The following is a 21,896-nucleotide window of genomic DNA, read 5'->3' on the forward strand; positions in this document are numbered from 1 at the left end:
AGTTTAAAAACATTTGCAAACTTACAATAACGATGCATCATGAAATCTGACATTTGGCCACAATTCAGTTTGATTTATATTGGAACGATTCATTATTTTTTAAAAATATGTTGGAAAAACAAATCATTATGTTGTGCGTAGTCTGTGCTGTCACGGTATACCTGCTATGGCTACTTGCATACCAAAGTTGCCTCTTTTTGGAAGTGAAAGTAAATGTTATTGCTGAGTAAACTTAACCTGGGAAAGTTGCTTATCCTTCTTTCTGGAATATCTCCAGGGCTGCTAGTAGGAACAAGCGAGATTAAGAGAGACAAAAATATGTCATATCTTCACTTGTCCTGCCAAATTTTTTACTGGCTTGACCAAAAAAAGAAAAAAAAAATAGTTATTGTTTTTGACCCATGCAATTGCTGTTTCCATGACATTAGGAACAGACTGCAATTACAGTTACTTGTAATTAAAAGCTGCTGCCATGTTGAAATGATAAAATCGCCTGGTAATGAGTACAGTGAAGAGACAGTAATTTAAAGCAGTACTATTCACAACAAGGTAAGAGAAACTTAAAAACATATGACCAAAATTCATATGAGACATTCGTAATTTAATTTCATGATATTACATTTTTATGTGTATTTTACAGTTTATACGTGTAAAAACTCTCAGTACTCAGCCGGTGTGTGACGGGCAGCTCTCCGTGTGCACATTTTGAATGTGTGCGCAAAAAAAGACCTGTCAGACAGCGTACGAGAACTGAATTGAGTTCTCCTTCGCTTGAGCAGTTGAGAATTACTTGATCATTCAAACTGACAAGACTTTGTGAAATAACCTTTGTGTGACAGTACCAGACCAGCGAGATTCTGGCGACTCTGCTGAGTGTCTATGACATTGGCCCTGTGCCAACGAGCAATTCTTAGTATTGAGTCCTATTTGTATCTTGGTGATGAAAATGGATGTTTATGGATGTACTTTAATGCTAACTCATTAAAAATATATATTAGTAAATTGTATTTTTCATATTAAAGTACGTGAGGTGCCACTCACTCATGCTTGGAGCCAGTGGCTGTTCTGTACACAAGCATCGATATCTTGAACTTGATGTAAGGAGCCTCTGGCAGCCAGTGAAGCATTAATGGCTGGCATGGCTTGTGATCTTTTGGGCTCATTGAAGACCAAACCTGCAGCTGTGGTTTGATGCCGCATACAGGAAATGTTGGCTAAAAGAGCTTTGCAGCAGTAGTCCAGTCTAGAAATGACAAGAGCCTGGATGAGGAGTTGTTGCATGCTCAGATGGGAAGGGCCAGACAGGGCTTCCTGTTTTACAAGGTAAATCTGTATGACTCATACTGTATTGTCGCATCTTGTCTTCCTTTTCTATTTAACCATTTAGAGCTACTTTAGTACTGTAAAGACAATGTCATGTCTTGTTGATTTTCACACGCAGCCATTACACAAGCACATACTTGTCATGACGGCAGTCAAGTGGCTTTGCAGCATTTCATTCACACACAAACACTGACAGGTTTGACGTGAGCTCAGATTTGTAAGGCAGCTTTACAAGCGTTTCCTTGAGGAACTGTACATCTAAAGCGAAAAGAGAAACGTCTCTTTTTTAGGTTACTGTGTTTTAAAGATAATTTTGTAAAATCTAAATTTTCAATGAACCACAAACAATTATATGCACCTGTGGAGACACTAATTGTCTACCGCCTGTAAACTGTTTGTGTCTTAAGGTGTTAAAGTCACAGTAACAGTAACTTAGGACAGTAAAGAGACCTTTCTACTGACTCTAAAATCACCAAGAAAAAGATATCCAGTGTCCCTGATCACCTGTGTGAACATGCTACAGTCTTGCTGCAGGAGGCATGAGGACTGCAGTTGGTGAACAGAGCAATAAACTTCAATGCAAGTAATGTAAGACAGTGCTACAGGGAGACGGTAAGGATAGCTGATCGTCCTTGAAGTGCCAAACCACGTGTAAATGTGTGTCAAAAAAAAAAATTACTTTATTCAACAATATCTTTTCTTTTGTGTCATTCTCGTACACTGTTTATGTTCAGCGCTTCCGTGCTCTATACGTCAGAATGGCGGCACAGTATTGGCTGACGCTGTTCACGTGAACAAGCACAATGCATGCGTGTGATGCTGACGCAGGAGCCGGCCAATACTGAGCCAGCATGAGGGTGAATAATAAATGACAATTGTAATTTTTGGGTGAACTAACCCTTTAAAGCAGCTTCTGCTACACCAGATACTGATCGCTACTTTTCATATTGACCCTTTGATTATTGACCTCATTATTCCATTTCTGTTCATCAAATGTCTGTGAAATTTGTTCAGTTTATGTCTGTTGTTGAAGCTTTTTATGTTCATACACATTAACACATTTGCTGGAAATAAGTGTAATTTATAGTAAAGCAACTGTGATACATCCTCTTCTGCTAGAACAAGTTTACTCTAGTTTGTAATCTCATGTAATTCGTCTGTTTCAGGTCTGACTCTGCTGATCCCCTATCTGATCGCCAACAAGAAAAAATGGAAGGACTGTAAGATCCGCGTGTTCATCGGTGGAAAGATCAACAGGATCGACCATGACCGCAGAGCGTGCGTACATGAAGCTTCAATAATGCATATAAAATAATGCTGTAAAGACACTTCATTTATATATCAGAATCATAACTGAATAGAATGTGCTTTCCTTTTTTGTAAATTTTTTTTTTTTTCTATAGCAGAACAGTCAACATGCATGACAATAATTAACTATAAGAATATGCTTTTCTAAAAATATTTAGACCCCCTCCCCCCCATTTCACAGATGTCAGGTCTAGTCCTCTAGAGTTCAGATCACAAAGACTAGTGAAAGCTGGACTATGAATCATATTAGTACACCATGTTTCTTTTTACATAAAGCACACGCTCTGTGGCACACGCTTTGTTTCTCTGAATGCACATGGAGGTATTGTGTGTGTGTGTGTGTGTGTGTGTGTGTGTGTGTGTGTGTGTGTGTGAGGGAGAGAGAGAGACAAATGTTTCCCATTGTCCTCTGCAGCTGCTGCCAGTGCCTTTGTTAGCTATAATTAGACGTGTTCCAGCGGCAAGGTCTTCATAGAAACCGTGAGAGGTCTTTCACTGACATGTTCAACTGCATGTGTAGATTAATTTTTATGGATCTGTAGAATCTGCAAGCACTGTCCTGACACACTGCTGTCTTGATCACGAGTAAAAGTACAGTCAGAAAATGTTATGAAACTCGTTCTCTCTACCTTCTGCATGTAACTTTTCAGGAGTATTTGAAGAACTATCTGAGCTGCAAGGAAGCAGTGGCAATATTGTGTGCATTATTTATTTTTGCCTGATAAATATGTGATGAGACTTTGTTGTTCTTTCCTTAGCATGGCCACATTGCTCAGCAAGTTCAGGATCGATTTCTCTGACATCACTGTCCTGGGTGACATCAACACAAAGCCCAAGTCAGAGGGGTATGAACTATATAACACTTATCATAAAACATCTCATTACATAAGCTCTACTGTATTATTCCTCGAAAACTGCTTCACCATTAATTGCTTTTTGTTTTTGTGAAATGTGTAATTGCAACTGCATTTGGGGGCTGGTTTTGTATTTGGGGTGGTGTTGATATTTTAATAGCTAAAAGCAAGGGAAAATCCATTCAGCAATGCATTGATTTAATTTTTATTTTTTTAATGATTCTGAATTGATCCATGAAAAAAAAACCTGATTGTATAATTGTTGAAATCACTTACTGCATTTTGTTTGACATCAGAGTAATAAATAGAAAAAAATAAGATTCATGGAACTGTTTTAATATTGGTTTGTGATTTCCCTATACAAATTAGCACATTTCTGAGACCTGAAGTTCCACTTAAGCTTTTACAATGCCAACCTTGTGTGTTTGTCATTTAGTTTGACAGAGTTTGCTCAAATGATCGAGTCATATAAACTGAGAGAAGATGACATGGAGCAGGAAGCTGCTGAGAAGCTAAAGAGTGACGAACCCTGGAGAATCACAGACAATGAGCTGGAGCTCTACAAAGCCAAGGTTTCAACACACACCTGCTGTCATAAAGCACATTTAATGACAACAAATTAGATAACTGATCAAAGCAGAGATAGTGAAAAATGTAGTGACACCCAAAGCACAGCGTGTGACAACACGGCATATAAATTTGTTTGTAAGCAGCAGTTAAAGGGCTTCACATGCTGTGTTGGCCACTAACAATCTGGATTACTGTAATCTGAATTCAGTAAGCCAGAATTATTTCTGTAGCTGTAAAAACAACAGCAATTTGATAAACAAAAAACAACACTGCTGCACTCACATAGGCTGAAAAAAAATTACATTTTGGAAAAGGATCTGAAGTGGAGCGGTAGATTATTCCTAAAGGCCTGTTCACACAAGGACGATATCTATCTAAGTTTTAATAATCATCCTAATTCTATAGAATAGGGAATAGGGAAGGACGTTTTCACCCACTGGTATGGGCTCTAATATAATTATCATTCTTGGTGTGAACGGGCCTTGATCACCAAAAAATGAAAATTCAGTTATTTACACACCTTCATGTCATTCTAAACCCACAGACTTTGGTTAAGTTTCGAAACAACATTGTTAATGAAACCTGAGGTTTCTGTCCCTCTATTAAAAGTCCTGGTAACCAAAACTTAAAAGATCCAAAACGGTTATAAAAGTGTCATAAAATGAATCCATATGAATCAAGCTGTATAATCTTAAGTCTTGTGAAGCGATATGATCGCTTTATGTGATGAATTTAATTGAGTCTTTTATACACATACCTAGAGTGAATCACGTGGTATGGCTGCTGTGTCTTTGTCTCAAATGTAGTTTTTTCCTGCTAAATTGAGTCAAAGTGGGCCTCATTTATAAAGCGTGCATACGCACAGATTTGATCTTAAAGTATCTTAAAGTACGCTTAAATCCACGCCAACGCTCACATTTATAAAAACGGTCTTTGACGTCGAAAAGTTCTTAGAGCCACGTCAGGGTCTGAGCAGACGTACGTACTTTTCCTGGTCAGACTACTGCAGGTTTTTGGAAATCTAAGCTATTCTTGCAGCTCGCCATTCTAAATTAAAGGATTTGGATGATGACTGGTGATCTTTTATATGTATATGACATTAATTAGGTGTTGTTTACAACCCGGAGAACTGAAACCAATCAGCTGCGCTGAGGTTCAAGATCATTTACGATTTATAGATTTCACATTTGAAAGAGAGGCATACGCTCGTTTTCTGTGTGTACATTCATTCTATGAATCGCATGTATGCACATCTGAGAAATGATTGTTAGATCAAATTTAGGACAGTTTCTGTGCAACATTTAAATGTAAATGAAGCCCAGTGCATCTACACATCATTTATTGTATTTAACAGTTTACTTTGAAATTCTTTTTTGAAGTGTTTTTCTTAGCTGCCGATACAGTAACTTATGTCTACCTGCTAAATGATTTGTTTTTCCTCAGAGTAACCGTCAGATCAGGCTGAACGAGCTGTTAAAGGAGCACTCGAGCACAGCCAACCTCATTGTCATGTAAGTTACAAATGAGAACGTTTCAATGATTTATAAATACGGTCACTTGCCGCCACCTACTGGCATAGTGATTTTAATCTGCAATGAGGAAGAAAAAACAGACAAATGGAGTGATACAGTGAAAAGTCCCAGTGCTGTTGGACTGTTATATCAGCACTTATGCCCGACCAATCAGAGCCGTAACTAAACTTATCTGTGTGCTGAGTTTAAAGTTGCAGTGCCATTCACATAGATGTTTCAAAAACAGCTGTAAATACAAAAAGAGAAAATGAATGGTCATTCGGGAGACTCGTGCATCAGTGCCAGTTTCACCCATTGTCATGATCATCTTTTTAAAGATTTCCTTTTCATTATTAGCCAGCACTAAAATTATGTGTGTTTGTCCTGTAATAGGAGCATGCCGCTGGCCAGGAAAGGAGCCGTCTCCAGCGCTCTCTATATGGCCTGGCTGGACACATTATCCAAAGACCTGCCGCCCATCCTGTTAGTGCGTGGGAACCATCAGAGCGTCCTCACGTTCTACTCGTAAAGAGCTCACAGACATGTCTGCCCACAAGAGCACACACGTAATGAGTACAGCACATCTGACTGATGATGATGACAATGACGACGAATGATGCTGATAGACGCTTCTCAACAAAGCTGAAACAAACGATGTTCCAGAGCGGTTCTTCCTTCCACGCCGCAGAGGTCAACAGGAAAGATCAACGTTTGCTGGTTTATATTGTCTTCAGCTCACAGGTTTCTGAGCACATGTTGTTACACTGATTGTTGTTATCATTGTTATCATTATGACTGTCACAACTTTTTGAGTTGTGGATTTTTTTTATTTTTTTATTTTTTCCCTCTTTCTTACTTTTTAATTTGCTCTCGATGAAGCAATAATCACCTCATTTCTTATTTTCTCACTTTGAAGAAAATCACGGTTCTTTGCAACACTTTTATAGCCTTGTGGATGTGCCTTCCTGTGCAATCATATTAAATTCTTAAACTTTTCCCTGACTGCTGATTTATAGTAACATAGATTTAGGCTGCTTGTTTTTCTTGGGTTTTATATGTAAATCTTCCTTGATTTGATTACGTTTAAATGCAAGTGGACTGAGGACTTCACTGCGCAGCATTTGAAAATACTTCTTCACTTTTTTGTAGTCAGGTTTTAGTCTTCTTTTGCTTTTTCTTCAAAGTTTTACGTCTTCCTTTAAGCATTGAATGAGTTGTGGAGTTATTGCTCAGCGTCCCTCCATGTTCTTGTTACAATGATAGACCTAAACTACGGGGTGATTACAATCATCTTTCAAGTAGTCTAATGTAAAAAGTCAAAACTTTAACAAAACTATATTAGTTTTCCCTTGTGTACAGTTGAACAGTTTTTGGTTTGACAAAGAGAGAGACTGAGGGATGAGTGCTATATGAAGGAAGAAAAAAAGAGGCGTCAGATCATTTCAAACTAACAATGAACCAAATAAGAGAAAAGCCCTGGAATCACAGATTCTGCTACAGAGAAGACCTTTGCCTTAACAGATGAAGTGATGATTGTTGTTTTTACTTGTTGTCTTCAAGCCATACTGGCTAGTTATAGATGATAGATGGACAAATGCCTGAATGAGAATGTAATCTTGACCGTCTCAGAAAGCTCTCCCATCTTTACACTTTCCTAGTTTTCCAGTCTGGAATTGTACCCTGATAAAAACCTGCTCATTTGACCGAACGGTTTTCGCTTTCCCTCTTACATGTCAAGGTTGGACTGTTACTGTAACCAACTGAAGCTGGGTCTTCCCTTCCTTTCCTTTCAATCTACTTTCATTGGTCAGTGCATTTCTGCTGTTAAAGGCCTTAATCGGAGATCCCAAGATAGAAGTTGTAAGAATGTTTTCTGCGTTTAATGAAACTGATTTGCTCCTCTATGCAGATGGACTGTGTGCGACTCATTGAAATAGTGTAATCTAAACTCAGGATTGAGTGCCGGGTTCATCTTTAATGTTGGAGACATCTGACGTTGAGAAAACTGATGCGGATTTCAGTCTGTCCTGTACCTGAATGTTATTTGTTTGTCCGGTTGGGTCTTGTGATTGAATGCTGGGATGTGACCAGATGTTTGTTGTATGGCCCATCATGCCTTAGTTTAAAGCAGTAACTAACTGAAGTGTTGGTCAGTTAGTGAAATGGGTAACCGTTTGCATGACCATCACATTAGCTGCAGTCCAGCTGAATATAAAGCGTTCAGGTCTTTGTTTTCGTCACACTTTGAATTCGGTTCCTAACACTATTCTGGGTTTTCTAATCATTTGCAGGCGCCGTGTGTTGTGCTATTGCAGGTTCTGTGTGTGTTATATTCATTGCAATTCACAGCCCTGCCATTTACCTGAGAAATATTCCATGTGACAAAGTTAGGATAAATATATTCGTATTTATAGTTCTCAATATAAATTAGTATTTAAAAGTACTTAAATGTGTGTGCACCGCATGTTTTAATTTGAAGTGGGTGAATTTAGTGAAGCTGACGGTACAATCTTACCTGTTGAAAATCTGTTGCGTGTTTGTTCGGGTGAACGAATGCTGTACAGCCACACCAACCTACAATGACAAAATCACCAATTCAACTATTACCTGTTATCTTGATTATGATGATTAAGACACTTGTATATTATATTTAGATATAAAAAAGAAAGCGGGAAAGTGTCACAACCATATAATGTGTGTTTCTCACTGACGTAGAAATGCATCTTGTTGCAGCTGTAGGTTTCCATACCATGGAGGTGCTTTTAAAAGTGCCTCTCAAAGGTTTCACTGGTGTTTTCTGTAGATGAAGACTTTTTTTGTGCCCTTGGCATTTCTCGTCCTGCAGAATTTGTTGCCAAAGTCTGTTTCACATTTTCTCATTAGCTTATTGTGTGAAAATGAGTTAACACATCAAGGTCAACGAGTTCCAGCTCTAGTTCACACTATACTTCCCTATTAACTTGTAAATATCTTTTAGCCTAACCAGATTAATCAAAGAGTGGAATAATAGCAGATTAATGTTGAAAAATATCTATTTTGTTTTTTTCCCTTTATTTTGTTACAGTAGTTAAGATTTTTCTTTTTTGGGTTTAGTCTGCAAATTCTCATCTTTGGTCTCTTTTTCAATGTTTGGTCACATTTATATCTTTTATATGCCTTTTAAAGAAATGCTCTGTTGACCAGTGGTTTGAGTTTCCTGCTAAACCATGAGGGTGGATCTGATTGATTGTGTTGGAACAGTAATGTTTTGATATACTGTACTGTTATTTGTCACATGCTTTTTTCTAACATTTTAACGGTTAAGGGTATCGATGCTTTGTACATCTTTATTGCAATGTATAAAAATAAAGTGAAATGATAATCAGTTGTTGCATTCTGTTTCTGTTGGTGCATCTGTTGATAATCTTTTGCCACTGTGTCCTTGAGCACCAGATCCTGGACCTAAATGAACATTCTCAACCTCAGGTACTCCAGAGAGACTAACCTTATCAAAAAAAAAAAAAAAAAAACATGACACTCTAACTCCACAGTTAAACTGATATTCTTAAACGATGAATGTTAATGAGGCAAGACGTACAGTTTAACAGGTTTATTTACTGTCTGGACAATCTACGCCTAGTAGAATTTACAGTGAAATCTGTTTTATGCTATTTATAGTAGACAGTTATTTATAGTTAAACAAAACATGTTACAATGATCTCCAGTCAACCATATTCGACTTAATCACTATAATTGAGAAGAATGAACTATTTTGCAACAGGGAGACAGAGTCACAGTTCAAAATGTTGAGGATTTATATATATATAAATTATTTTTTTTTAATCCACGTAATAGCCTCCAACCGCTATGCAAATTCCACACTTAGTGTGCTTTTCTGTATCTACTGTTTAAGAATAGAAAATATATCCCCAAATAGTGTTTTTGTATACATGCTTAATGAAGACAATTGTGTACAATATCATGGGCATTATGATGTAAACAATTTGTGAACACCAAGTTAGAAATTTGAAAGGCTTAAAAACAGTTTTATTCAATTCAAAAAATGACAACTGTTTTCTGTGAGGCTTAGCGGATAGAAAATATGATTAGCTTCATATAAAAATTCTGTGTTTTGATCAGTCGTCACGTATTCAGACATTCACAATGCAACTTTAAGCATCTTAGAGAGCAGTTAGCTTATCATCAGACACGTTTAGACACTCTCTACTGGAGTATAATGTGGAGTGTCATGAGCAGGTCTGAAGCGAGTCGCTCATCTCTGTCTATGTCATTAGAGAGAGCAGAACTTCTGATCTGCAGTATGTAGTGTCTCACTGAGGACGTCCTGTGTGTGCTGTGCAGGTAACTGACACCTGCACGCTGTCTGATCTGGAAGAATCCATCATGGTTGCCAGCTGTGATGGTGTACATGACGTGCTTGGCGAGGGGTCTGACAGCAGGCAGCAGCTCCAGTATGGCTGCTTTGGGTTTGAGTTGCGAGCAATTGAGAAATAACTTCAGTGGCTGATCCACGTCCACACTGGCCAGACTAACTGCATCCTGTATGAACAGAAGAATATTATATTACAGCTATTAGGTTCAGTGAACGGACATCCACAACATTAATTTAGAAGAGAAATGAAACTACCAGTTCTACACATTTTTAATGAAATGCTCTTATTTTTCTCATGTCTTTTACCAGTGTAAAGTTTGAAGTGTGTCTTCTCCTGACACTTTTCTTCTGGTGTCCATTTGTTTTGCAGCCATAGCAGGTTTTATGAGAAAGAGCATTTTCTTCTGGTCCAAGCCCATCACCCCCAAAACCAGCAGCAGATACACAATGCCTGTGGGAACAGTCACTTATTCAATATCACTAATGGAAATATAAGACTAATAAATTACAAAAAATGGTGGCTAAATGTATTTCTACCCATGTCATTTACAGTTATGTATTTAGCAGACACTTTTGTCCAAAGCAACTTAAAAAAAAAAAAAGAGGAACAACAGCAATTTGTCAAAGAGCCAACAATATTCACAGTACAATATAACAATAATTAATAATTATTATTTGCCAGGTTTGACAACTATAACGAGGAAGACTGTTGCATGGTGAGAATCTAAAGGATCAAGAACTATTTATTTGTTTTTCATGACAATTTTCTTTCTGAAGTTTCATTATTACTGTAATAAAAAAAAAACAGTTCTTTTCCCTGTAATGCATCAATGATGATTTTTTTTGTATTATACAAAATAGTATACTAATCAATCAGTAAAAATGTGAAATCGTTTTTTTTAGCAAATATCCAGATATGTTTTGAGCAGGTTTCATTAGATTTGCCCAATAAATTGTAACATACATTACAATGAAATCCATATTACCTGTCCACTATTCAACTATAACCTGTCTTATTTAAATATTACACATGACTGTAGTTTGACTGCTGATATGATTCAACTGTAACACTATTTCGTGCACATCTCACCCCTGTCCTGCTCTGTAATATCCTGCAGGACATCCGCACACAAATCCACCCTGTGTGTTTGAGCAGCCGTATCTGCAGGGGCTCATGGAGGACACGCACTCATCCACATCTTCACAACTCGTGGACACGGGGTCAAAGGTGAAGCCAGATGGACAGCCACACTTAAAACTGCCCAACGTGTTAAAACAGGAAGCTGAACCACAGTTGCCCGGGTTCAAGCACTCATTGTCATCTGCATTACAGAAAAGGCTCGTAACATGTGTACACTGTAATCACGTGCAATTAAAAAAGAATCAAACCTGCCTCTTCCATGTGAGGACCATGGGCTCAGTGTGTCCTTCAATCACAAGCCCATGTGTTTTCAAAACATCCTAATTGTAAAAAAAATGTAAAAGAAACCCCAATGATGGGGAGGGTGATGTATTCCTTTGTTGATGTATTCAGAAAAATGTGTTGTGTGTGGCAAATGTCCCTACAAGTAAAACCTGAAATAGTTTTTTTTGGTCCTCATGAGCAAAACATCTTATAAATCAATTTGTTTGAAAATGTAAAATTGCTGAAAGTTTTCTGTGAAGGTAGGTTAAGAAAGAAAGAAAGAAAGAAAGAAAGAAAGAAAGTTGACTTGTAGCCAAGTATGGTGTCCCATACTCAGAATTTGTGCTCTGCGTTTCACCCATCCAAGTGAACACACACTCAGAGCAGTGGGCAGACATTTTTGCTGCGGTGCCCGGGGAGCGATTGTAATTTAGGGTTAGGTGCCTTGCTCAAAGGGAACCTCAGTTGTTCAACTGAACCCCAAAAAGGGGTAGGTTTCAATTAAGGACAAGACATAAGTAATAAACATAAGCATCATAACCTACATTCAGGCAGGCATTAAGTCACAGATGGACAAACAGAGCATAAACAGTGAAGCATGACATCACAGATTGTAAGACAGCTCAAATAGAAATGTTTTAACTTCAGTTTAAAAATAGGTAATGTGGGGGCAGTTCTGATTTGAATTGGCAGGCTGTTCCAAAGTTTAGGAGTGACTATAGCGAATGCCCATTCTCCCCTAGACTTTAGCCTAGTTTTTGGAACAACTAATAGCCTCTGATTGGCAGACCTAAAAGCTTGCACTGGGTGGTGATCTATCAACAGGTCAGAGAGGTATGAGGGTGCTAAAACTTTTAGAGACTTAAAAACCAATAAGAGCACTTTAAAATCAATTCTATAGTGCCAATGTAAAGACTGTAAAACAGGTAATATGCTCTGCTTTTGAGCCCCCTTTAAAACTCTAGCAGCCACATTTTGGACAATCTGAAGACTGGCTAATCCCCAAGTACAGAGAAAGGAAATAAAATCATTAAAAGATTCAAAAGTATTAAAAGAAAGGAAAGACTTCATTTTCACCAAGATTTGCAATTGATAGAAACTTACCCCCATTTAAACTTAGGTTGCAAGATTCAGGGTTAGGGTATAAAATGTACAGTTTGTACAGTGTAAAAATTCACTATGAAAAGTCCTCATAAAACTAAAAAAAAACAAACATTTGGGTTGGGTTTCCCCCATTGGAAACCCAACGATATTGTTTGTGTGTGTGTGTGTGTGTGTGTGTGTACTAACCCACACACTGGTTCCACTCCTGATGTTGTGTGTATCCCTGTGGACAGCTGCAACGGAAACCACCCACAACATTCTGACAACCAAACTGACACCTGTGATCATGCGCGCACTCATCTATATCTGAGAGAGAGAGAAACGGCACAGTCAATAACATTATGTAACATTATTCATGCATCTCACATAGTACAGTGCCCCCCCCAAGCATGAGTCTTACCTCAGACCACCTTTTCAAGGTTTGGAAAACAGCATTCATATCATCCAAACAAACATATCATTCAAAGGAGCCTATGAGTGCACCTTCAGGATTACTAGAAAGCTACAGGCAGGTGAGTTTGATCAGGGTTGGAGCTAAACTCTGCAGGAAAGTGGATCAAGAGGGCCAGAGCTGCCCAGCCATGGATTAGGATATGAGTCATGACTACAGTGATACAGTCATATACAGAGAACTTCACGTACAGTGACTGACTGGATCCAGTGCTAGTCAAGTTGTCCACAGAAGGAACTCTTGGCTTGGCATTTGTAAGCAAGAGAAATCTGTCCACAATGGCTGAAAAGAATAAATAACATTTTCTTGATCTCCCAAGAGCCTGTTTGGGTAGGCTGTGGATGTGATGCAACAATGGTTTGAAGCGAAGAGGAGAGAACAGGAAGCTTTTAGGTTATTTGTTCCTCACAGATCCCCCATACCTTTAAAGCCACAGGCCAGGAAGCACCGACAAGAAGTCAGACATCAAGTCCAAAGAGAACTGACCTATCTTTTTAGGATCGGAAAGGATCCTTTGGAAGGATACAGATTCCATTAAGATATGCGGGATGCAGCAGCGAGCATCATATGGCTGCGTTTTGTTCATACATTCACATTAGTGTGCGTATTTGCACTGTAAATGCATGACATGGTTATTCTGTAGTAATTTCGGTGTCTGTTATATAAAATAAACGCATAAGTTGCTTGAAAAGACCTTTCAAATCCCTGTTTGAATATGATTTATACTTGGGGCTACCTCGGTTGAAATTAACCTGAGAGCTCTCTGGTTACCCCAGAAGGTTACCCTGGAGGAAGCAGATACTAGAAGTGAAAGGTGTTGTCTATATCCCATAGTGAGATGGCAAACACGTCAACTGAAAGTGAACCTTGGGTTATGGTTGTAACCTCTCACCAAAGGATGCAATAGTGATCTTCTCGGAATAGCTGTAATTGTATGCCATTTTGGGCCTGTGGATTGCTATAATAGAGCCATTGTGTGCTGTTATTGAAGCAACCACATGTAGTGCCAATTATTGGTAGACTCAATATTAAAGAAGCAAGTGATTATTATTCTGTCTCTACTGTTCCCACATCACTGGTTCTGAGCTCTGATGACATTTTTTATCATATTAAATGAATGACACCTAAAGTTTATAAGCACCACAGATACCACAGGTACTGACCAGTATCCACATCTGAATTGATAAAAATTCAGGGTTGTTGTGGGTTTCTCCCTCGGCCGAAATCGCGTTCCGGGGGGAGGGGGAGGGGATTGTTCTCCCTCGGTAGAAATCGTGTTCCGGGGGGGAGAAATGCACCAATGGTGTTGACACATGAGAACTGGCAGTTGTGTTGTCTACTCTGACATTCATCCACATCTATAAATTTAAAAAAAAACTACTGCTTTTACTCTGTATATTCTTAAAAGGCAGTCAGACATCTCAAGGACATCTCACCACATCAGAGTCTAAAAAGTCTTACTATGATGGTCAGAAAATAACTACTCTGTCATCAACTAACAATTTACTCCTCAAATTACACCACATTCTCCATTACACTCCACACATGCTGGATCAGGCTTTTGTCCTTCAAAGTCATTCCCTTTATTTCTATAGCGCTTTATGCAAAATACATTGTTTCAAAGCAGATTCAAATTCAGCTGTAAAGAAGCTCTAAACAAGCCAATATCGTCATTATATACAACTTAAGTTAGTTCAGTGTTGATTCAGTTCAGTTCAATAACTGTAAAGTTCATCAATTGTGCATAAATACTGCATATACTGTGCAAACATATGTACGCGTGAGTGCTCTGACAAACTTCTGTGCACTGTGCTGGACAATGAACAAGCAAAAGACACAAGATAGTAGTGTTTTCTGTTTTAGTAGTCATTTTTCACATCCGTGTAGTTTGGCGTGTAAATGGCTAATCATTTCATGGCTTGTGTGTAGAGTTGCAAAAACTATGGAAGCCCATTTCTGCCACACTTGAGAAAATAGGATTCTGTAAGTCACGTCAAGTCACCTTTATAGCACTTTATACAATACAGATTGTTTCAAAGCAGCTTTACAGTGATAACAGGAAAATAATGATCAATGATGCAAACAGTTCAATTCAACTGTAAAGCAGCTCTAAAAAAAGACAATAGTGTCATTGTTCAGCTGAAGTTCCTTCAGTGTTGATTTAGTTCTGTTCAATAACTGTGTAAAGAGATTATTAAATATAAAATGAGTTAAATTCAGCTATATAGCAGCTCTGTAGAAAACAGTGATGTCATCGTCCAGCTCAGTTCTCATCCGATAGTGAATCATATCATATCAAGTCAATCATATTGCCGAATATTAAGTGTCCCCAACTAAGCAAGTCAAAAAAATGTGTTTGTTCAGATCTATAAAGAAAAAATAAATAATGACACACCAAAGCAGTAATGAACAACTACCTCAAACTGAACACAACTAAACACAGGAAAAAAAAATTGAAATCATTGGTTAGATCTTGTTTTGTATGACTTGCATGGAATACTTCTGAGATAACTGCCCAAAAGCAAGACTCACCTTTACACGTCCTGCTGTCGTCCTGCAGCATGTAACCGCGGGGACAGGAACACGCATAGCTGCCCTCGATGTTTTTACATATGAAGTTACAGGGTTTTGGGGACATACCACATTCATCAACATCTGACAGAAACACAATCACAAAACCATGATTTTAAGGAATAACAAACAATAATACTTCTACACCACCTAAGTCATCAGGTGGATTTAAAGTGGTGGTTCACTGTTTTTTTTCTAGGTTTGATTGTATTTATAGGGCGCACTTTAACATGTCTTAATGCTTCATTTTTCAGACCCTTCGTCGTTCAGACCCAGATAGCAGTAATGATGAAAAGGGTCAAGCAGAACCTCTGGAAGCACGGTTTATTTCCGTTTGTATTTGTGTCAAAGTGTTTAGATGCTGTCACTTGTAAATGTTATGTTACTGCTGTTTGTTAGCTTTTAATATACGGTTTTATCCTGATTAAAGCTTTACTGTAGCCGAATACATGACTGAGTAGTAGCATTTTTGTAAAGGTAGCGTTTAATTTATAGCATGAACAACTGTTTGTCTATGAACATAGAAGTTTGTTGGTGTTTGTTGGCGTTTGTTGGAGAAGTATGCAATAGAATTTAGCTAACTGGCTAGCAAAGCAAAAAGGCGCTGGTCTTTGTTTACGTCCTTGATGCAACCAAAAAATAGCAACAGAACTATACATTTAAAAAACATGTACAAACAATAAAACGTACTTACAGTTAGGGGCCCATAAACAGCAGTTTCTGCTTTTAAAGTGGGAACTGCTTCATCTTTCAGTAATAGCCTTGGTGCAAATCCAGCATTGAACTCGTGTAGTTTCTGGAAGCTGTGTTCCGCCCCGCATCCAGTGTAGACAGTGTTTTTTCAGTCTATGGTGTAGACATTATCACTGATTATTATAATGGGTTCTATTATCTTTTGACACGTCGCGTTGCCCCGCTCGCGTCCAGTGTAGACAACTCTTCCGCTTCTATATGCCGCGCGACATGGCCTCGCCCACTTTGTTGCGTGTTCCCGGGGGCAGTGTTTAGCAGGGTTTATGATGTCACCAACCCAGGAAGAAGCTCGTTGTAGTCATTAAACTGCCATAACTTTAAAAGACAATAACTCTATTTGCATTGAACTTTCAGCGCTGTAACTTTGCAGATACTGTTTATGCTCAAGCAGCAACATTATACACTAACTAAAGTTAAAAAAGTGAAATCGCAATGAACCACCCCTTTAAAAGACTGACAGTTCTGAGTGTTTGTGGCCTACCGACACATGCAGTTCCTGCAGTTGAGGCCATGTATCCTGGTTTGCAGTGGCATCTGTAAGAGCCCATGATGTTGATACACACGCCGTTGACACAAACTCCTGGAATCAGCTTGCACTCATCTATATCTGTGGACAGACAAAAAGGTTTACTGACAATTTAAGTCTTAAACCTGCCTCCAAGGTGCTGTGTATTTCTTTGGGTATTCTCAGTTTTAGATGTTTAAAGTCTTTAAATCTTTAAAGACACCATTGGTAAGCCCTGTGACACACCAACTAATACAATTTAAGCTTTGGGTCACTGCTTCTGCATCTGTTTTTGAAAAGCTGGTCATCAGTGTGATTTTCTGCACCTGTTCCGTCAGTGGCATAGCCATGGCCATATGGACAGAGTTTCTTGTAGCTGGCAGTGGAAGGCAGAGGGCAGAGCTCACACTGCTCCCCCCAGCCACTGCCTCTGTTACAACAACACTGAGACCTGCTGACAGGAACACGACTGCTGGAGGACATCTGACACATGGTGTGCAGAACTTCAGTGAAACAGAAGCCTTTCCTGTAATCTGAGAGCCAAAACACGAATCACTTCACATCATAATAGAGACTTGTACAAAATGTACAATATTACAAAGTGAACATCTATCTAGTGGCGTAGCAAACATTGCTGGGACCAAATGTAGAGAATATTAATATTTCTTTTGCATGATAAAGTTTTCATAATACACACTTAAATCTAGGGGATGGTCAGGGCCGATGGTTTTACAGAGGGGATGCTTTTTGTCATTATTTTCAACCCCCCTCAATTCGAACCCTGCATAACTTTATATAGAGAGTCGAGAAAGAGGTTTTACCAAGACATTGCGTGGCTGTAGAGTCAGTTTTGAACCCAGTGCCACATTCACATGTGTAACTGCCGACAGTGTTTACACATCGGCCGTTCTCACAAACCCCAGGCCGAGTCAAGCATTCATTTTCATCTGTAAAGTGGAAAAAAAATTAAGAAGGTGAATGAGAATGAGTAAAATAGACATTCTTTGGTTACACTTTATTTTAATGGTCCACTTTAGAGACTACTAACTATAAGTAACTTTTCAACTACATGTCAACTAACACTCATTATTAGTAGACTATAGTAGACTGTTAGGTTAGGGTTAGGTGTCAGGGTTTGGGTTAGTAGAATAAGTTGACATATAGTTGCAAAGTTACTTAGTGAGCAGAATGTCTAAAGTGGACCATCGAAATAAAGTGTCACCCATTCTTTTCCAGTCTAGTGTGATCAGTATTTGTTGGCTTTATTGGTGTATATGGTGTACAACAGGTATAGCCAACTCTGCCATTCCTACACCCCACTAACCTACCCAACTATTCCCACGAATAACTTTAAGCAATCAAGTCAAGTCACCTTTATTTCTATTTATACAATACAGATTGTTTGAAAGCAGCTTAACATGGATAAAGAGGAAAATAATGATCAATAGATGCAAACAGAGTTAAATTCTGGTGTAAAGCAGCTCTACAATGAAAACTGTGTGTGTTCAGTGTTGATTCAGTTCAATAACTTAGTTAAGTTCAGCCCTTTTAGACAATCATTTAACACATACTCATGTTCTGTGTGTTTAATGTGTGGAACTAGGATACGTTTTATTATGGGGGCGGAAACTCTAGTGGGTCATATGGCATTCTTGAAGTTATGTTGTTAACAGCAGTGTTGTAAAAAAAAAAAAATTATATATATATATATATATATCTCCTGTCTTACCTTCTTTAGAAAACTTGTGTTCACTCTGTCAGAAAACTGAACTGTTTTCACTGTCATCACTAACATGTGTCACTCACTATTTGTATGTTTAAATAGGATGTGCCACAATTTACATAGTATCCAGCCTTCTTTAGTGAGCAAGATTCAAATTATTGTGTAATCATGTTGAATCATAGTATACTGAAAATAATAAGCTAAGGAAGGGTGCCCAGATGATATACTGTTTTCATAGTGTGCCTTTGTAAATGTATGTATATATATATATATATATATATATATATATATATGTGTGTGTATAGTAACCACAACCCTTTGTGGTGTGCAGGAGGAGGAGTTTGTGGCTGTTCTCTATCAATTTTTTCAGTTATAGAACAATGGCAAGAAATGCAAACTGCCAAACTGGTAAACTGGGGGGTGGGTGGTTGGGGGGTAATGGAGTCCCCTCGGGAGAAATCAATTGCGTGCTTTGCATGATGGGTAAACACGCTACTGGTTGTCAGCATGATATTGGATTTGTCCTTGAATCTGAGTAAAGCAGATGGATGAGTACTATGAATAATATGAATTCAGACATACTGTTTTACTGCCATACTGTTTTTCGTATACTCTTCGTTCCAGAATGAATCAGCCGTTTAAACAAATCGCCTCAGTGACTCACTCATTAAGACAGTGACTGGCTGCCTTCTACTGGTGGTTGTAGTTTCATATTTAAAAAGTATAATTATTTTTAAAAAATCATTTCACATTTCAATATTCAAAATATTATTTTTTAAAACATTAATCTCACAACATTATTTACAGAATTGAAATTGCAGTGTAAATACATCTAAATGCTTTAAATGCAGCTTCTAACAGCCTATAGTGCCTTATTATTAGAGGTTCAAGTGCATAGTGCTGAAACCCTATTGTAATTATTAAATATTCCAAGGATCAGCATTCTCCCCTAAAAGTGATCGAGCAGACCAAACCGTAACTTTGAAGGCTGGTAGTACTCACACCGTCTACAACAAGGGTGTCCAAACTCGGTCCTGGAGGGCCACTGTCCTGCAGAGTTTAGCTCCAACACACCTGGAAGTTTCCTGTATGCCTAAAAACCTTGATTAGCTGGTTCATGTGTGTTTAACTGGGGTTGGAGCTAAACTCTGCAGGACAGTGGCCCTCTAGAAGCAGGATTGGACACCCCTGGTCTGACGGGGGTGCTACAGCAGTAAAAAGTACAAAATCGTTCATAACTCCTAAACCTAAACTTATAGGCTCGAGTGTGAAATTTCCTGGCAAAATTTTCGGGTATTTTGGATTTTTTGAAAAACCTACTTTTGCAAACTAGTCCTAGGTTTTTGGCCAGATCGGAACCAAACCAGCGCAGCAAGATTGAAATTTCGATTCACGGTCTCTAAGGGCCGTCAAACGTTCAAAGTGGCCAGAGCCAATTTTACTAAAATGGTTATAACTCGTGAATGGAATAAGATATTTTCATCAAACTTGGTACACATATTTTAAAAGAGGGCATGGCGACTGGCTATTTGGTGGTGCTATAACATATAACTTATGCTATAACAAATAACTTAAAAATAACAACAACAACAACAAAAACGTATGCTATAACAAATAACTTAAAAATGTCTATAACAATGCAGCCATAAGTCTGATTTATTTAAAAATTGGCATGCAGTCTCTTTGTCCAAGGTGCCAAGACTGCCTTTGAGGATATTCGCGTATCTCTATGGAGCTAGAATTATGACAATACTATTTGAATTTAAATTGTGTAAATTTGAATTATAGACAAGTGTAATTTAATAAAATTGAAAATTATGTGGAATTTTACATAGTTCTGAATTTGATTTTTTAAAACTTAAATATTAAACATTTGAAATTGAACACAACTGAAATGTTTTCATGGCAGAATTTTATAGACATGTATTTTCAAACAGCAGAGTTTTCCAGATGAAGAAGAAATTCAGAACATTAAATTCAATATTGCAAATTCAAAGCGCAGAAATTCAGATCATACAGAAAATAGTCCAGAGGCCATCCGCAGGGAAGAGTAGAGGGTCTCAGAAAAGTCGAACGGAGCATTTCGGCCAATTACAGAGATGCAGTTGCTTAAACATTTATGAGCTGTATTTATATGTTAGGTTGGCTTTTTCAGCACTTGAAACATTTGTCTAAGTTTCTCTATTGTTTGTTTTAAAGTATATTTGTTGTGAAAGTGATTAGCATGCTACTGTGTCTACACAGGACGTGAGCGACGTGACAATAGAACCCATTGATTATAATCAGTAATATAATGTCTAAACTGGATGCAGGCGGCGTGGCGCAACACCGTGTCTATGCCGGACGTGACGAATCACAACAGTTATTCTACTTGAGAAATGCCCTAATAAATATAGTCAACAAAAATGTAAATAAGTATAAATAAATGATCAAACTGTGTGTGCGCGCAAGGTGCCGGTGCGATCACTTGAACCATCACTTGAGTACTTATAGCCCCGGAAAACTATATTCCATCATTAATGCTCATAGCCTACAAAAGCATTGTTTTAAACTGCAGATGGTCTACTTTAATTTATGTAGCCTATAAAAACAGAACATTGTGTTCTTATAAAATAAAGAAAACAGACAGGATAGCCTACTGCTTTCCGCCGTCTCAATTTCTTTTCCATCAACTTCTTTGTGATGGAGAGCATCAAAACATAAAAAACTCAGTAGGCTATACAGGCTACTACTTGTCGCAGTTTTCTTTCTTTCATTTTGTTAATCTGTTAATTATTTGAGTGAAATATTTGGCCTATTTAGTCTTTATAGGCTAGCCTATATGATTTTATTCTGCGCTGTGCGTGTCGACGTTTCCTCATGTTCTAGGAGGACCCCTAGAAATCTCTGCTCTTTGCAGCGGTCACTACAAGCTGTTGTGACGCAGTGCGTTGCGTCTGGCATAGACACGGTGCTGCGCTACGCCACCTGCATCCAGTGTAGACATTATATTACTGATTATAATCAATGGGTTCTATTGTCACGTCGCTCACGTCCTGTGTAGACACAGTAGCATGCTAATCACTTTCACAACAAATATACTTTAAAACAAACAATAGAGAAACTTAGACAAATGTTTCAAGTGCTGAAAAAGCCAACCTAACATATAAATACAGCTCATAAATGTTTAAGCACAGACTCGCCTCAGAAAAACAACTGCAGCTCTGTAATTGGCCGAAATGCTCCGTTCGACTTTTCTGAGACCCTCTACTCTTCCCTGCGGATGGCCTCTGACCTACTTTCTGTATGATCTGAATTTTTGCGCTTTGAATTTACAATATTGAATTTGATGTTCTGAATTTCTTCTTTCTTCTGAATTTCTTTCTTTCATCTTGAAAACTTGAAGCTGTATTTTCAAAAACTGGATATTTGCAGTCTAAAATTTCAGAACAAAAAATCTGCTGTTT

At 38.1% G+C, this 21,896-nt stretch overlaps 2 protein-coding genes across 4 annotated transcripts in view; one reads left to right on the forward strand and one right to left on the reverse strand.

Moving 5' to 3' along the window:
• slc12a2 (solute carrier family 12 member 2) overlaps window positions 1-8,930 on the forward strand; it is a 70,972-nt gene extending 62,042 nt beyond the window's left edge. For 2 of the 3 annotated variants that reach the window (XM_051908807.1, XM_051908806.1), the window contains 5 exons: window positions 2,490-2,601; window positions 3,390-3,476; window positions 3,922-4,057; window positions 5,499-5,566; window positions 5,960-8,930. In XM_051908807.1, the coding sequence (XP_051764767.1) occupies window positions 2,490-2,601; window positions 3,390-3,476; window positions 3,922-4,057; window positions 5,499-5,566; window positions 5,960-6,095 (539 nt within the window). In that variant the 3' untranslated portion in view covers window positions 6,096-8,930. Of the gene's footprint in view, window positions 1-428; window positions 2,181-2,489; window positions 2,602-3,389; window positions 3,477-3,921; window positions 4,058-5,498; window positions 5,567-5,959 lie in introns of those variants that run through there. The other variant, XR_007932151.1, reaches the window with a different exon arrangement.
• A 210-nt stretch (window positions 8,931-9,140) lies between these two features.
• Window positions 9,141-21,896, reverse strand: part of LOC127520558 (fibrillin-2) — a 91,625-nt gene continuing 78,869 nt past the window's right edge. Inside the window, exons 48-56 of the mRNA XM_051908805.1 lie at window positions 17,549-17,674; window positions 17,054-17,260; window positions 16,704-16,829; window positions 15,431-15,553; window positions 14,210-14,256; window positions 12,634-12,706; window positions 11,029-11,260; window positions 10,245-10,389; window positions 9,141-10,105 (exon numbers count right to left, since the gene is read on the reverse strand). Of these exons, the coding sequence (XP_051764765.1) occupies window positions 9,770-10,105; window positions 10,245-10,389; window positions 11,029-11,260; window positions 12,634-12,706; window positions 14,210-14,256; window positions 15,431-15,553; window positions 16,704-16,829; window positions 17,054-17,260; window positions 17,549-17,674 (1,415 nt within the window). The 3' untranslated portion in view covers window positions 9,141-9,769. The remainder of the gene's footprint in view (window positions 10,106-10,244; window positions 10,390-11,028; window positions 11,261-12,633; window positions 12,707-14,209; window positions 14,257-15,430; window positions 15,554-16,703; window positions 16,830-17,053; window positions 17,261-17,548; window positions 17,675-21,896) is intronic.

This window comes from Ctenopharyngodon idella, chromosome 10 (genome assembly GCF_019924925.1).
Source record: "Ctenopharyngodon idella isolate HZGC_01 chromosome 10, HZGC01, whole genome shotgun sequence".
Classification (NCBI taxonomy): Eukaryota; Metazoa; Chordata; class Actinopteri; order Cypriniformes; family Xenocyprididae; genus Ctenopharyngodon; species Ctenopharyngodon idella.